Source organism: Saccopteryx bilineata, chromosome 4 (assembly GCF_036850765.1).
Source record: "Saccopteryx bilineata isolate mSacBil1 chromosome 4, mSacBil1_pri_phased_curated, whole genome shotgun sequence".
NCBI classification, from domain to species: domain Eukaryota; kingdom Metazoa; phylum Chordata; class Mammalia; order Chiroptera; family Emballonuridae; genus Saccopteryx; species Saccopteryx bilineata.
The window spans coordinates 22,250,632-22,266,142 of NC_089493.1; the positions used below are offsets into that span (position 1 = coordinate 22,250,632).

Genomic DNA, 15,511 nt, shown 5'->3' on the forward strand with positions numbered 1-15,511 from the left:
ATTGTCCACACTGTTTCTTCCCTTCCTATCTGTTCATTCCTTTTATTTCCCTTACTTCTCCATCTACCCTACCAGACAATGAACTCATAGTAGTCACTAAAAAATGTTTTATAAATAAGTGATTTACTAATCTTTCATATGAAAGTGTGTATACATACACATTAATCTTATTGATTTTTTTCTCTTCCTAGCACACCAAAAATATTTTGGATTATGGAGATGAATATAATTTTTTTAATTTTTTAATTTTTATTGCATTTTTATTTTTGTTATGGAATCCATGATAATAGTCAATATATGATCGGTATGTATAAGGCACACCATGCCTGAGCTATGAATTGCCTAACTGCTTAACAGCCAATGAAGAGACTTTTCCATACTTATATTTCCGTTATTATTCTAATTTTCAAAAAAAAAATTTAACATTAGAGATTTAAAGAAAACATATTTGTTCCAAGAGCTTAAAAATTAGTTTGGATTAGGGTAGAGGGTGTTATTAAAAAGTGATATGATTTATCTGAGAAGGTTAATGAATGAAGACAAAAACTGTATTATTAAATTTGGGACATTATGTACCAATGATGTACTCTATTAATTTACAGATCAGCAAAAAAAATTAAACAATTGGTAAGGTTTAACCTATACCTAATATGTGAATAACTGTTTGCTTTTTTATTCATTAGAAATATTATAACTCAAATATAAAAATGACTGATGTCCAGAGCCAAAAGATTAATAACAATTAATAACATTAATGAATTTTGCATCTATTTACTTTCCACTTTCCGAAGCTAAATCATTTCTCAGATTATTTCTGTTATCACTTTATTTGAAATGTTTTTAAGTGGACTTGAGCTCTTCAAGATGAAGTTTGGACACTGTGATCCTCAAACATTTCTATCTCATGTTATTTAGCATTTACTATTCTACTATACACTGATTGCCACTTGACTAATATAAGCATAATTCTATTTACCAATCATGAATCTCCACCTGGAAAAATCTTTCTAAAGTCAAATAAAAATAGCTTTCTTTGTAATAAAAATCTAAATTTGCTAACTTTTCAAGCTTGCCAGAGACACTAATGACAAAATATAAATGTGTTTCTATAAACACATATGATTTTACAAACATCATATTTAAGGCCAATGATCTGCAATTTACTTGTTTTCAACCATGGATCCTGAAGAACATGGCTCTATTTCTTCTTATCCTCCATTTAAAAAAAACTATTATTGTCTTAACATTGCAGCTGCATTTTCTAGAGTTTCAGCAAATAAAAACTTGAATGATTTGGCGAGCCTTTAAGCAATTCAGTGCCAGATTTTCACATTATAAATACTTTATTGATGTGTCTCAAACTGATAAAGATTAAGAATCCAGTTCCACCCGGAGAACACAAACTGGGTATGCTGTTGGTATTTTGCTAAATTTAAATTTCACCCGCATTGGGTTGAACAGTATGGTGAAACTTACAATAACACCAGATACAAATGTGAGGACTGTAGATCTGAGGAGTAAGAATACATTTGAGAACCACTCAGGTAATACCAATTATTTTGTGATCTCAGATTACTGCCATTAGTTTAAACATCCCCCTCAATCCAACCATCACAAAAGTTGTTTAGTACCGTCCTATTGATGGAGGGATATATTTCATCTTTACTTCCTTTCATTGTCTGTCCTCTGGTACAAGTGCTGCTGTCCCTGGATATTTGATCAAAGGACATTTAGCAAAAGTGGAAGGAAATACCTTGGCTAATTGACAAACAGAAAAATACACCTCTAGGTAATGGCTAAATGAATCAATATAGTTGTTTATTATTGTCGTGCCCACTTGTCAGGTTGAAAAGGTATTTCACTTTACTTTTTTCCTCTCCTCTGTAACCATTGTTTCCAGAACTTTTAGATTTTGACTCTTTAAGAATACAATTTTCAGGAAGTTGGTCATTTATAATTACAAATAAAAGCTAAACTAAGAACACATGTTTTGGATGTTATTTCTATTTCCAAAGATGGAGGTACTGGAGATAGACACAGAGGGGAGGAAGAGAGAAGAAATGGAAAGTCAATTTAATCAATTTCTCTATATTTCAGAATTTTTAGATCACAAAGGTGAACTCTGTAAAGATAGTAATTGTTATTTGGCTTCCAGAATCTCACGAGAAAATCCATTTTTCTAGAGGTTATTTGAGTTCTCTCCAGATCATCTATATTTTTGTTCTTTTTAAATCCAAAGATGTAAGGATGAAGATGAAATATGAGCTTCCTGCACAATTTAATATCAACAGAGTATATTTGGAAAGGAAAAGGGTTATATGCAAAGTCACAAATCTGAAATATTAAGTAGACATTGGCATCTTTTGTGGGGAACATAATCAACTTTTATAAATTAGGAAAGTTAAATTCCTGACCATCGACTGTAGGTAAATAGTGATTCAAATATACTTCTGTACATTTCCATTTGATTCATGTGGCTTCATTATGGTTTTATACTTTAAAGACTCAATTCTGAGTTCTGAAAGCAAATGTTCAGAAAACATAATCTTGGCCCCGGCCAGTTGGCTCAGCGGTAGAGCGTGGGCCTGGCGTGCGGGGCACCCGGGTTCGATTCCCGGCCAGGGCACATAGGAGAAGCGCCCATTTGCTTCTCCACCACCCCCCCTTCCTCTCTTTCTCTCTCTTCCCCTCCCGCAGCCAGGGCTCCATTGGAGCAAAGATGGCCCGGGCGCTGGGGATGGCTCCTTGGCCTCTGCCCCAGGCGCTAGAGCGGCTCTGGTCGCGGCAAAGCAACGCCCCGGAGGGGCAGAGCATCGCCCCCTGGTGGGCAGAGTGTCGCCCCTGGTGGGCGTGCCGGGTGGATCCCGGTCGGGCGCATGCGGGAGTCTGTCTGACTGTCTCTCCCCGTTTCCAACTTCAGAAAAAAAAAAAAATTAAAAAAAAAAGAAAACATAATCTTGCCTATTAATCATTATAAAATTATCTAGTTCCCAGGACTAAAAGGCATAGGGAAAGTAGAGAACACTTTTTGTTAAATAAATGTGTATTTGACCCTGGCCAGTTAGTTCAGCGGTAGAGTGTTGGCCCAGCGTGTGGAAGTCCCTGGTTCAATTCCCAACCAGGGCACACAGGAGAAGCACCCATCTGCTTCTTCACCATTTCCCCTCTCCTTCTTCACTATCTCTTTCTTCCCCTCCTGCAGCCAAGGCTACATTAAAGCAAAGGTGGCCCAAGCGCTGAGGATGGCTTTATGGCCTCCACCTCAGACGCTAGAATGGCTCTGGATGCAGCAGAGCAATGCCCCAGATGGGCAGAGCATTGCCCCCTAGTGGGCATGCCGGTGGATTCCGGAAGGGCGCATGTGGGAGTCTGTCTGACTGCTTCCCCACTTCTAACATCAGAAAAAAGAAATGTGTATTTGTTAAGGTGATATTTACTTATATAAAATTGTAGTTTTAAAGAAATTCAACAGGTTTTATTTAGCTGTTTAAGGGGAGATAAATGTAGAAGTATAAAAACACCCCATTTTAATTTAAGAATATGTGGTACTTTGTGACTCATACAAATTCAGTCAATAAATACTAATTGAGCTTTTATTCTGTGTTTTGTCATGGTTTAGGTGGTGGTTGTTTTACTCATTCCTATTTTTTTTTTTCTGAGAAAATATATGGAGAATATTTGAGATCTATTGGATTTAGACGATTTCCATACTATCATCAACTAAACTCCAGTAAAAATTTTACATGGTCTCTAAACATGATATGATGAAGCTGCACCAAAACACGGTGATACTAATTGCCGAAGTGGGACTTTGGTGTGAAAGACAATCGCTTACCTGATTTACCTGATTTAAAACCAGCAGCTTTGAACCTGATTCCGATTTAAATAAGATTAAAGAAGAAAACTAATTTTATTTAAAATTTGATGCCCACATGAAAAGAAAGGTTGTTGAAGTAGCATATAATAAACTGCCTAAAGTTATGAAGCAAGAGCTACTAGTAGGCCTAAATTAATCAGAAAATAACTTATAGAAGTTAGATACCTTATAACTGAGACAGCTACAGAATCATAGACTTGCTAATACAGTGAGCCAAGACAAGGTGATGTTAAGTACGATAGAACAAGGAAGGCCTGAGTAATCAGGGTAACTATCAACTATCAGGCCTGGAAAAAGTAACATTTTAGAGACTGAGATAGTGCATTAGGATGTTCAAAACAAGAATTTAAATATCAAATATTCACGTAGAATCTCAAGATTAACAATTTAGGTCAAAGTTATGTAGATATCACCATTGCCCACTGCTGCATGGGCAGTGGAAGCCTTCTCTCCAGGTAGTACAAAACTTAGCACCAGAAACAACTGTTTGTTTCTAATTTTTAATCTGTTTTTTTTATGGAAAATGAGAAAGCTATAGAGATATTTTCCACATAATGCAAAAAAGGGCTTCATAGCTCTAAAATATGTCACCTTCATCGGTATTTAGTCAGGTTCCCAGGGCAAAACTTCTGCATCAGTAGGAATGCCTATCCCTTTCCTGTTTTAAATATGCCCCTGACATATTTCCCTGTGCATTTGAGTCATTTGCCAGGAATACTTTATGGAGTAAATAAAATTAGAAAGAAGAAATGCTCATCCTTCAACTGTGATGAGTTGAATAATCCTAGGCAAGGGCCATCAATACCTGTGTCTTAGAGCGACATCTTAGCTGCTCCAGGGTGGGCACTCTGTTAGCTGATTTATTTCTATATCCTTCCCATACTCCATTGCAGAAAAGAACAGACAGTTTAAAAACTGCTTTAATCTTTCACCCTCCCCCCATGGAATTATCTTACTAAAGAAAATACTGGCACTGAATTTTTGTCCTCTGCCTTTGAATCAGCTGAAACTCCTATGCAATCATTAAAAAGCAAATGGGCTTAGTTTGTGGCCATTCAAGTGTGGACTTGTTCATGTTCAATATCAAATGCTAATATATACCGACAATCCAAGAACTATAAAACTCATGAATCTGAGATTTGGAAAAGTCCTCTGTATTATGACAGAGGTTGCTATGGAGATGACTATGTGGGAGGGGGTAGATGGTAAGGAAAGATGGTGGTAATATTTTAAAATGCTCAGGCCTCAATTTTTATAAGGAGGCTTAAAATCTAAATAGTTGATAAAGATTTTTGTATATGTATATGTATATAGCTATCACTGCTATAAAAGCAAGAAAACCAGAAAAAGAACAAACAGGAGATCCAAATTAAAATCTAGGTATCTTAAAATATTAACCATGGAATAAGTTAATATGGGGGTCATGCCATATTCATATTTGAATCCATAATACCTAGCACATGCCTAATAATCACAGAAGGTATTTGTTGGAGCGGTAATTTAGATAGTAAATTTCCTTCTGGTCTCTCTGACAATTCATTTATGAGAATTATTAGAATAGGAAAGACTCAAATTTATAGATACATTGTATCCTATCTAAGTGCTAAGAAATATTTATTGAATGACTGATTAAATGAATTAATGAATAAAATTTGGTGTCCAAATTCTGGTATAGATTGGATGCATTTGCCTTTTTTATTATTTTATTTTATTTTAGTACAGTTTATATACAATATTATATTAGTTTTAGGTATACAGTATAGTGATTCAAAATTTTTATATTACAATGTGATCACCTTACTAATTCTGTTAATTATTTGTCATCCTGCAGGCTTATTACAATATTACTGACTATATTCCCCGTCACATTTTTCACTCATTCCCCCCTCCACGTGGCAACCATCCCCCTTGACCTCTGTTTCTATGTGTCTGTTTTTATTCTGGTTGATTGGTTGCTTGGTTCAGTTTGCTTTGTTTTAGAGTCCACATGTAAGTGAAACCACATACTATAGTTCTTTCTCTGTCTGACTTATTTCACTTATAATAATACCTTCTAGAGTCAAAAACCTCACTTAATACATTGAGATAATTATATAATAATTTGAAAAATTCTTATGAACTAGGTCACAGTTACTTTTCTTCCACACAGCTGAGTTCCCAAAGAAACAGATCACACTCCAATGTGAAAAGGCCCCACAGAGTATTATGTCCCTCAGTAATGCGAAGGACAGGAACTCACTGAACTTCCTGGATCCAAATCCACTTACAAGACACCAGCAGTCAGGCTTCCACAAGTTTTGAAAAATTATAAATCATTTTGGGATAACAAATAGAAAATTTTTACTAGCACTATATTATTTTGTCATGAAATTTAGATTTCTCTAGAATTAGCCCAATAAATTGTTTAATGACTTGCCTCATTTTTCTTTTAAAGGAAAGGGAAAAAAATTAAAGCAACCCAAAGAATCAACTAGAAAGTTCTATTTATTTCTCTTGGTTTTTGCAGAAATACGATCCTAACCCAACTCCAGCTTTTAATTTTCTTAAACATACACAGAAATTCAATGATATCTGTTCTCTATTATATATTTTATATATATATACATATTAAAGTTTAACTTAAAGCAAGTCTCAAAACAGATGACTTGGGACAGTTGATAGGAAATAGTCAGGGACTGCAGTTGCCTGCTGGACATTATATCATATATAGCTCACTATAAAGAAAGACCATAAAACATCAAAATGTATCGGGGTGCAAATGGGGAACACATTGAAGCTTCTAATTGCCAAAGTCCTCTCAACTTCAGCACTGAAAATACATTTTGAAGCATCTCAGCTGTTTACATGGCATGGCTCAGAACTAATTTTGTGTCTGCTGCATAAATTCTTTAAACACCCAATGAACAAAATTAGTAGAAATGTAATGCCATGTTAACTGCTGTTGAAATCCCATGGAAAACGTTTCTGCTGTGGTTTGGTTTTTAGTTTGGTTTGGTTTGCCATGTAGGCTCAGAACATTTCATGAGGTTTAAATGATCATTATAGCACCACTTTGGGTTCAAGCTTTTTTTGAAGTCATTACAATATAGGCTTCTTCATGTCCCCATCCTGCCCTGTCAATGTCATAGCTGCAATAGGCTGCTAAGCATTCACTGTTCCAGTGGTCAAAGTTAGGTTGTATACCATGGATTTTTCTTTAGCTATTAAGGAACTGACTTTAAATTTCCCAGGGATCTTGTCACTCCTCCCATTGTCACTCTTTCCATGGGACTTGATGCTTTAGATTATATATTAATATTTATATATGTATACTTATACATATATAGATATAAGAAATACACACATTAACACACTATACTATATATAAAACACATGTATATTCACATATATGTATGTATTGTTTTTTGCAAATGAAAATATAAAGCAAGCGAAACAAGACTGACCTAACCTACCTGTACTCGGTTCACATTCAACAAAGTCTTCATCATCGCTTGAACATTCAGCAGATGATACAAGGTCATCTGATGTTGGCTGTGCATGTCAAAGAAAAAACAATGGGGTAGGGGGAAGAGAGAGGAGAGAGAGATAAGGAAACCAATGAACAAAGGTATAAACAATCTATCACTGTGTCCTGCCTCAGTCATTATTACTGTTTCTCTTCCCTAAAGAGGGCATGCTGTAGGATGCGGAATCTTTAACTCCCGTTTCGCTATGAATGGCTCCAGATCCAGACAATTTGCGTGGGTCCTACATGAAGCCCAGTGGTTCTAGGAGACTCCTATCCATTCCGCTCCATCACGTTGCGTAGCTTGACTCTATTCTGATGTTAATTTCAATTTGGAGAATCAGAAGGGCAGGAAAAGGACTATTTCAAATGGTGGGCAATGCAAGAATGTAAGCCAACCCAGAAGTGCACTGCAGCTTTGAGAAAGTTTCAAATGCATATGATGTTTGGTCTCAAGCATATATGATTTGGTAGTTGTGAATCCATAGGCTGGCATAATTAATGGATGTGGTAGAATGTAGTCTGTTCATAAGGGCTTCTCTTGCTAGCACTGATTTCTTCATGGAAATGCTGCAATTAGCTGAATTAGTAATGCAGGCCAGCAGAGAGAGACCCCACGACAGTTTTCAGACACAGGTAAGGCTGTTTCTGAAAAGGGAGAAAGCTTTTGTTGCAACAGTAGCAATTCAACTTGAGATAATTCTTTTTTCCTATTAAATCTTACAGAAACTCCCCAGTGCCAGGGACTCTGCTGGAAGAAATATAGGGACTGTGGGTATGGGCAGTAAGAGGGGCCCTTGCTACACAGTAGATGAGAGGACTGCTTTGTGTGCCTGGCACAGTGTGCATGCACAAGAATCATTGTTGAATTTAATCAACTATTCTGTAGATCTTATATAGAAAACAAACTTTTGCCCTACTATAGACATAAGGGTATTCAATATATATACTGGCTTGCTGGTCTTGTTATTCCTAATGCACTGAAGTATGAATCTATATTCAAGAGGAAAGCAATTACAAGGTAGATGCTATACTAGACATGCATATACATTTATTAATTATAGTTATCATGAATTAATTCAATATAATACTCAAAACAATCTTTTGGGATAGGAATAGTTACTATACTTTTAAAAAGAACTGAAGTTTGTGGAGGTCAAGTAAGTTGCTAAAGGATACACAACAAATATGAAGTATGGTGAGAATCTGAACACATGTCTTAGTCTAAGTATGTGTTTGTGGTCCACATAGGGTTCTTTATACCCTTTCTCACATGATGTTATAGACTGAATTGTATCCCCTCTAATTCCCACGTGGATGTTCTAGTTCCCAGCCCTCAGAATGCGACTGATATTTGGAGATGGGGGTCTTTAAAGAGGTAAGAAAGTATAAATGAGGTTATTAGGGGAAGCCTAATCCAATTGGCTGGTGCCCTTATCAAAAGATAAGATTAGGACATACACAGACCAAGAAGGATGACAATGTGAAGGCACAAGAGAAGGCAGCCATCTACAAGCCAAGAAGAGCGGCCTCAAAAGAAAGTAGCTCAGCTGACACCTCAATCTTGGACTTCTAGATTCCAGAACTACAAGAAAATAAGTTTCTGTTGTTTAAGCCACCCAGCCTGTGGTACGGTGGTTATGGCAGCCTCAGTGAACAAGGACACGTGACAACTCATACGCTTAGCATTCCCAGACAGCACCCTCTGTAACAGACATACCAGGCATGGAATTACCGGACACAGCAATGAACAGCAAGGAAACCACATTAGGTGATTGATTTCACTTAACTGACAGTGGCAGAGAAATGCCTTAAACCCGGTTATTAATCTTTATTCTACATCTGACAGGCAGATACTTCAACCCCTGTTCTTCCTTAAAGTTAATAGAAAAAGAATTTTCAAACATACATTTTTCTCCAATTAGACACTACTGAAGTGTGTGCTTTGTTTCCAGCACCCGATGCTGTCAGTTGTGCCCTGGGGCGCCATTTTTTTCTGTTAGAGAAATGGTGAGCCTACTCCCCTGGAGGTTCCAGTTGTGATGGGCCTTACGCAGATCCACTTGCAGGCCAGGAAAGTAGCAAAGAAATAAATGTTAACTGCACACATGCAGAAAGCAATTAGAAGAGGCAAATCGCATTTTTGTAAGGGCCATAATCACTGTTCAATCCTTCTAAAGCATGTGTTATCTATGGGGGCGATACCTCCCCTGAGGTAGAAATGATTGTTTTGGGTCCAGGGAGCAGATCTTATATATTACAAGGATTTATGCCTTACCAACAGCCCAGAGTACTTAAATAAATATATAGTATATTTGTGGTATTAAAAATTTTATGGGAAAAGGGCAATTAGGGAAAAGAAAATCTAAACAAAACTCCTTAGAGGGGGGTAATAAACAAGTGGTAGAGAATACACCTGCAAAGTATAATCAATTGGAAATTGATTGTTGGTGACCTGATTATAAGGACCTTGAAAAATGGCCCATATACTGCTTAACTAGCTTTGGTCTTTAGAAATGAGTGGAGCCTAAGAGTTAATGAAAATCTAGTGACCTCATCTCAAGAACAGAAGGCCAGGCAAAAAAAAAAAAAAGTGGTCATTAAGCAAATATATAAAAAACAGTGTATAACTCTAGTAGAAACCAAAAAACGCATTAGCAGAATATTAGTAGAGTCTTTAAATTAATTCCAAGAAAGCTATCTTCATTTTTATTGGCTAAAGAAATGATGTAAAGTTTTTCATTTGTTGTTTTCAAGAAATGTACTAGACTCTGAGGATGAAAGGATATTTACAGTACTATTCTCTTTCCTCCGTGTCATAATACTATACAAGATTTCTCCCCTGTGGTTTGGGTGACACTCTGCATAGCTACACTCTCCTTCCCCATTGCCACCTCAACTTCTGTTCCCACAATGACCCTTGTCCCCATTGCAGAGCCCACCCACTTGCTCTTCCGCTCTCCGTGTTCCCACCTCCCCTTCTTCCCAGCTCACTGTCCCTGGGCCCCACTTCCCAGAGATGTGTGTTCTGCTGATCTTTTATGAATATGGACAATTGCAACATTCCTCCAGGTAACAAAAGCTCATATACCATTAGCTCCGATAAATGGTGGGCAGACTTGTTACATGTTAAATGGGAGCCAGACTAGTGGAGTATGGTAAGAGCAAGCCTGACTCTTTCTACTACACTGTCATTTGGTAACCTGGGGGGAGCAAGCTATTACCTTTCTCCTAACCCCATTTAGATCATCTGTAAAGTAGGATAAACATAGAGTCTTGTCATTGATTGGATAATGATTTAAATGTAATGTTAAAAGTGAAGCTCTGTTCCTGGCATATGGTACATGCTCAATAAATACTAGCTAAAACTAACTCGCTGACTCAGTCAATCAATAAATCAATCAATGTCAGCAATGCATCTGCCATGAAGAGGGATGAAGAAAAAAATACTGCCTGACCAGGCGGTGGTGCAGTGGATGGAGCGTTGGACTGTGATGTGGAAGGACCCAGGTTTGAGACCCTGAGGTCACCAGCTCGAGCCCGGGCTCATCTGGCCTGAGCAAAAAGCTCACCAACTTGGACCCAAGGTTGCTGGCTCCAGCAAGGGGTTACTCGGTCTGCTGAAGGCCCACGGTCAAGGCACATATGAGAAAGCAATCAATGAACAACTAAGGTGTCTCAATGAAAAACTAACGATTGATGCTTCTCATCTCTCTCCGTTCCTGTCTGTCTGTCCCTATCTATCCCTCTCTCTGACTCTCTCTCTGTCCCTGTGAAAAAAATACTCATGAAGATGCTAAGAGAGCTTGAAAAATAATTGAAATTTGATGTTTCCAATGGCTCTGACCCATAATTCCTTGTGGGTCTTATGTGAATTCATCCCTGTTTCTTCCCCTCTAACCTCATCATCACTATTTACAGCCACAGCCAATGAAACTCCCAAAGCAATTACAAACATCTCAATCCCTCCTTACCCCACACTGAAACCAATGTTTGTTTATCTGAAGAGCCTGGCTTCCAACACTACCATGTCAACCGCAGAACACTGCAGTTTCAGAAAAACCCTTTTGTCAGGGGCAGCAAGCTTTGATTTGCCAGGAACTCAGGATTAAGCCCACTGTATTTAAGGATTTATTTATTTATTTATTTATTTAGCTATATTTGTCCTGCCATGTAAAAAATTCAACAAGTTACACATCAAGGCTTAAGGATGATAGAAGCTTAGGATCATATCCAAAAGTTATGACAATATGATTCAAAATTACCCTCCAAACACACAAGTTTTTCTCATAGTGCTTTTTAGTATTCTCATCTGTGTCCTTCCTCAAACCTAAGTAAATGCAGGGTCTGGCTCTGAACTGTGGATGAAAAGGCACACATCTTTGACTATTGGTTCCCAAGGCTGGTATAATGTTGCAGATATACACAGACTCAAGACACAGTTATTATGACTAGAATAAAACTATAGGCTTTTGTCTATAAATGACCTGTAGCATTTGTTTTCCCCAAATCACAATCATTTTTCATAATTACTTATAATTCTGTAGAAAAAATAAGAGCAGTTAGTAATCTTGGAAAAAAAAGATATCTCTAGAATCATGCCTACTAATCACATTTCCACTTATGAAACACTTGATACATTCAGGCTTTGTGCTAAGAAGTCAACACATGAACTCTTTTAGTGCTCATAATAACCAAGGGGTTATTAGACATTCGTAGTGACATCAGCTATTTTTAACAGTCCACCATTCATTCTGCTTTAAAAAACTCTTCTAATTGTATAGTTATGTCAAGAATGTTCACCAAGTCTGATCAGGCGGTGGCACAGTGGATAGAGCATTGGACTGGGGTGCAGAGGACCCAGGTTCGAGAACCCAAGGTCACCAGTTTGAGCGCAGGCTCATCTGGTTTGAGCAAAAGCTCACCAGCTTGGACCCAAGGTCGCTGGCTCGAGCAAGGGGTTACTCGGTCTGCTGAAGGCCTGTGGTCAAGGCACATATGAGAAAGCAGTCAATGAACAACTAAGGTGTTGCAATGCACAATGAAAAACTAATGATTGATGCTTCTCATCTCTCTGTTCCTGTCTGTCTGTCCCTGTCTATTCTTCTCTCTGACTCTCTCTCTGTCTCTATAAAAAAAAAAAAAAAGAATGTTCACCAAGGTGCCTTCCACATCATCTTCTCCACATTTCCTCCCTCATAATGATTTTTTAAAGCTCTCATAATTCCCGATGGCTAGGCTTAAAGTGTTTACCTATTATGCTTTCCTTATGTCAAAACCAACATCGTAAGTCATTCAAGGAAGAATAAAAGATCTATGACCAGGCCAAACCAAATAATTTGAAAGTGGCTGGCCTACTAGGTCCACCGTTAGTGATATATGACTATATTATTGAGGTGTTTTGTTGGTTCAGTCACTCATTCCTTTATTACTTTAATAAATATTATTGAACACCTAGTGTCAAGCACTGTAACAGTTACGAGGGATAAAGTAATAGATAAAATGCCGTTTCTCTGCTCTGGGGATTCACAGTCCCTGAGGAGGCAGCCAAATAAACAAGCAAACTCAACATAGTAAACCAAATGCTCTGAGTAGCATAACACCAGGTGCCAAGGGAGCAAAGAGCAGGGGAGAAGAGCTAGCTCCCGGGCAGAGGGGAAGTGGGAACTGAGTCCTCTGGGACAGGCAGAGTGCAGCTAGTAGGCTGAGCGCTGTGGGCAGGAGAAGGGCATGCGAGGTGAAATCGACAGTCTTGCAATGGCATATAGGTATGAAAACGCACAGGTTACTTGCACACATATAAGCAGTACAGGGTGACTGGAGTGAAGCGAGATAGTAGAACGACAGTACGGCAGCTACTTGAATTATCGCGTTGTTCATGAGAATTTGGATGATGAGTGTGAATTTAATACCATGCCCTACCGGACTTTTCTCCTCTTCCGTGCCCCACATATGGTTTCAAAACACCGTGCGTGGGTCTAGAATCATTCTCCACAGTGCAGATTAAAGACCTTTCTTTGTCTACTCAGAGGAGAAAATATTCACCCATTCCTATATATTAATTAGCCAAGCCCTATATTAATAATAATTTACCCTACCTTATTTTAAAACATGCATTTCAGATTTTTAATTCACATGTTGAAATAACTTGGTTCTGCATTGGAAATCATAAAACTAAAGATCAGTATTATAATAACTTTCAATAAAATACTTTTCTGGCAGGAGCCCTCTATATGCCTTTCCTGAAAAAGGTTTTTTTATTGCATTTATATTCGGTTTTTTTTTCCCCCTACGAATGTTTATTGAAATTACCTTAGAACAAACTGGGCCAGAAAAAAAGCTCAACACTTTGTCCACTCAACGAAATTTATAGGCAAATTTATCTTCCAGTTCCCTCAGTTTCACAAAACTGGCTTCTCATTTTCCTCCAATGAATTATTGTTTCTAAAAATCACCTGCTTCTAATTATTTACTTGGAAGAGCTCTGCCCCTCTGCAGCACAGGGATGGTCCGACATCATCCTTCATCGCTCTCCATTACTCGCCTTGAGAAAAACATCTGTGCCGTGATCAGAACAGCTCCAGGTCGTTTCAACGGGCCTCTTCCTTACTGCCCAGGTGTCTATTTGTGACTTCCAATTCCACCCTTTAGCCCTTTAACTTATATTGAGAATAAGCTAATCATCTCGGGGGGGGGGGGGGGCTAATCATTTTTCTACATCCAGCTTCTTGGAAGTATGGTTATTTGACCGAGATTAAGCACAAAATAAAATAAGTTCTGCCACAGAACGGCTTTATGAAATTATAAATAACACACTCAAGAATGATGATCACCTTTCTTCTAGTGAAAAAGGAAAAGAGAAAGGCTCATAAATATTCTGAAGTCCCACAGAAAACAGCCATAGATCTCTGCAGCTGCTTTATGCTAAAAAAGAATTAAATTCTTTCAAATGCTTGCTGTGTTCGTTTTACCCCCTCTACACTCCCCATTCTGAGGTGGAGCTGGCATTTCCAGTATCTCATAAGAGGGAGGGTGTCACCTGGCTTCATTATAAGCATTCATTCTCTAGTTAAATAAAGGATGTTAGAGATACTTTTAATTAAATAAAAACCCATTGACTCTAGGTAAATCTACAAACTTTAGTGAATTTTTGAAGTTTGACCTTTTCGATTTAAATTTATCTATTATAATTTTTAATTAAACTTTTACCATTGAATAGTTCCATCTTTGATCAATGTTGGTAGATAACAGCCCTGTCCACCACCATCACCACCACCAATATGACCGCCACCAGCAACACACCACACACACACACACACACACACACACACTCACTACTCGATAATTTTTAGACTGAATCAAAGATAGAAAAACTCGGAACTTGGACAAGTTTGTTAGAAGCAATAATCTCAAACCCCTCACATCCCCGCAACCAACTCCATCATCGTACCCAACTCAAATCCAATGCAGAAACAACCTTAAAGCATAGTTAAGATTGTATAAGTGTAATTATCTACATCTCACTGTATTCTGAACATTCTCTTTATATCCATCCTCAGAAGAAACCACTGACACTTATGCAAAAGGAAACAAATGATTTTAACTCATATTCATGTGTGAAAGATAGAGGCATATTATGAGGTAAATTCTGATTAAGAGACAAAGTTGTAATCTGGCTAAGATGCTTTCTGGGTCCCTCTTGGGTCTTACCTCTAGCTGTGAAGGATCTTGATGGGAACAGCACCCTGTAATTGATAAAACCATCTCTTGGGTTCATGTCACTGTGTTTTTTTAAAGATATTACTTTCCTGTCTTCTCGCTACCCACTCCTGGAGATAATCACTTGCCAAGTAAGATATGACTGCATACACACATCACTTGGCTTATATTTCCATAGGATAAAAAGGCTTTAAAGAGAAAAGTCCTGGGCTAAAAATACTCATTCAGCATGACCAAAATTGGTTAAATGGAACACAGCTCTCTAAGAAAAATGAATATCAAACAAACAAAGAAACAAAAAAAATATTGTTCTGGATATATAACTCTGTGTATGCATGCATTTTACTCATTTATTCAGTCTTCCCTCAACAAATGCCCATTACCTGCCTATCCTGTGCCAATCACTGTGC

The 15,511-nt window shown here is 37.7% G+C and overlaps 1 protein-coding gene across 15 annotated transcripts in view; it reads right to left on the reverse strand.

The window, feature by feature from the left end:
* NRXN3 (neurexin 3) overlaps nucleotides 1-15,511 on the reverse strand; it is a 1,648,091-nt gene that overhangs the window by 46,328 nt on the left and 1,586,252 nt on the right. For 12 of the 15 annotated variants that reach the window (XR_010731057.1, XM_066272928.1, XM_066272922.1 and 9 more), the window contains one exon: nucleotides 7,330-7,408. Coding sequence is in view for 12 of the 15 variants with exons in the window: in XM_066272928.1 (XP_066129025.1) it covers nucleotides 7,330-7,408 (79 nt within the window). In the remaining 3 variants the exon portion in view is untranslated. Of the gene's footprint in view, nucleotides 1-7,320; nucleotides 7,409-15,511 lie in introns of all 15 variants that reach the window. The other 3 variants (XR_010731058.1, XR_010731056.1, XM_066272918.1) reach the window with 1 other exon arrangement.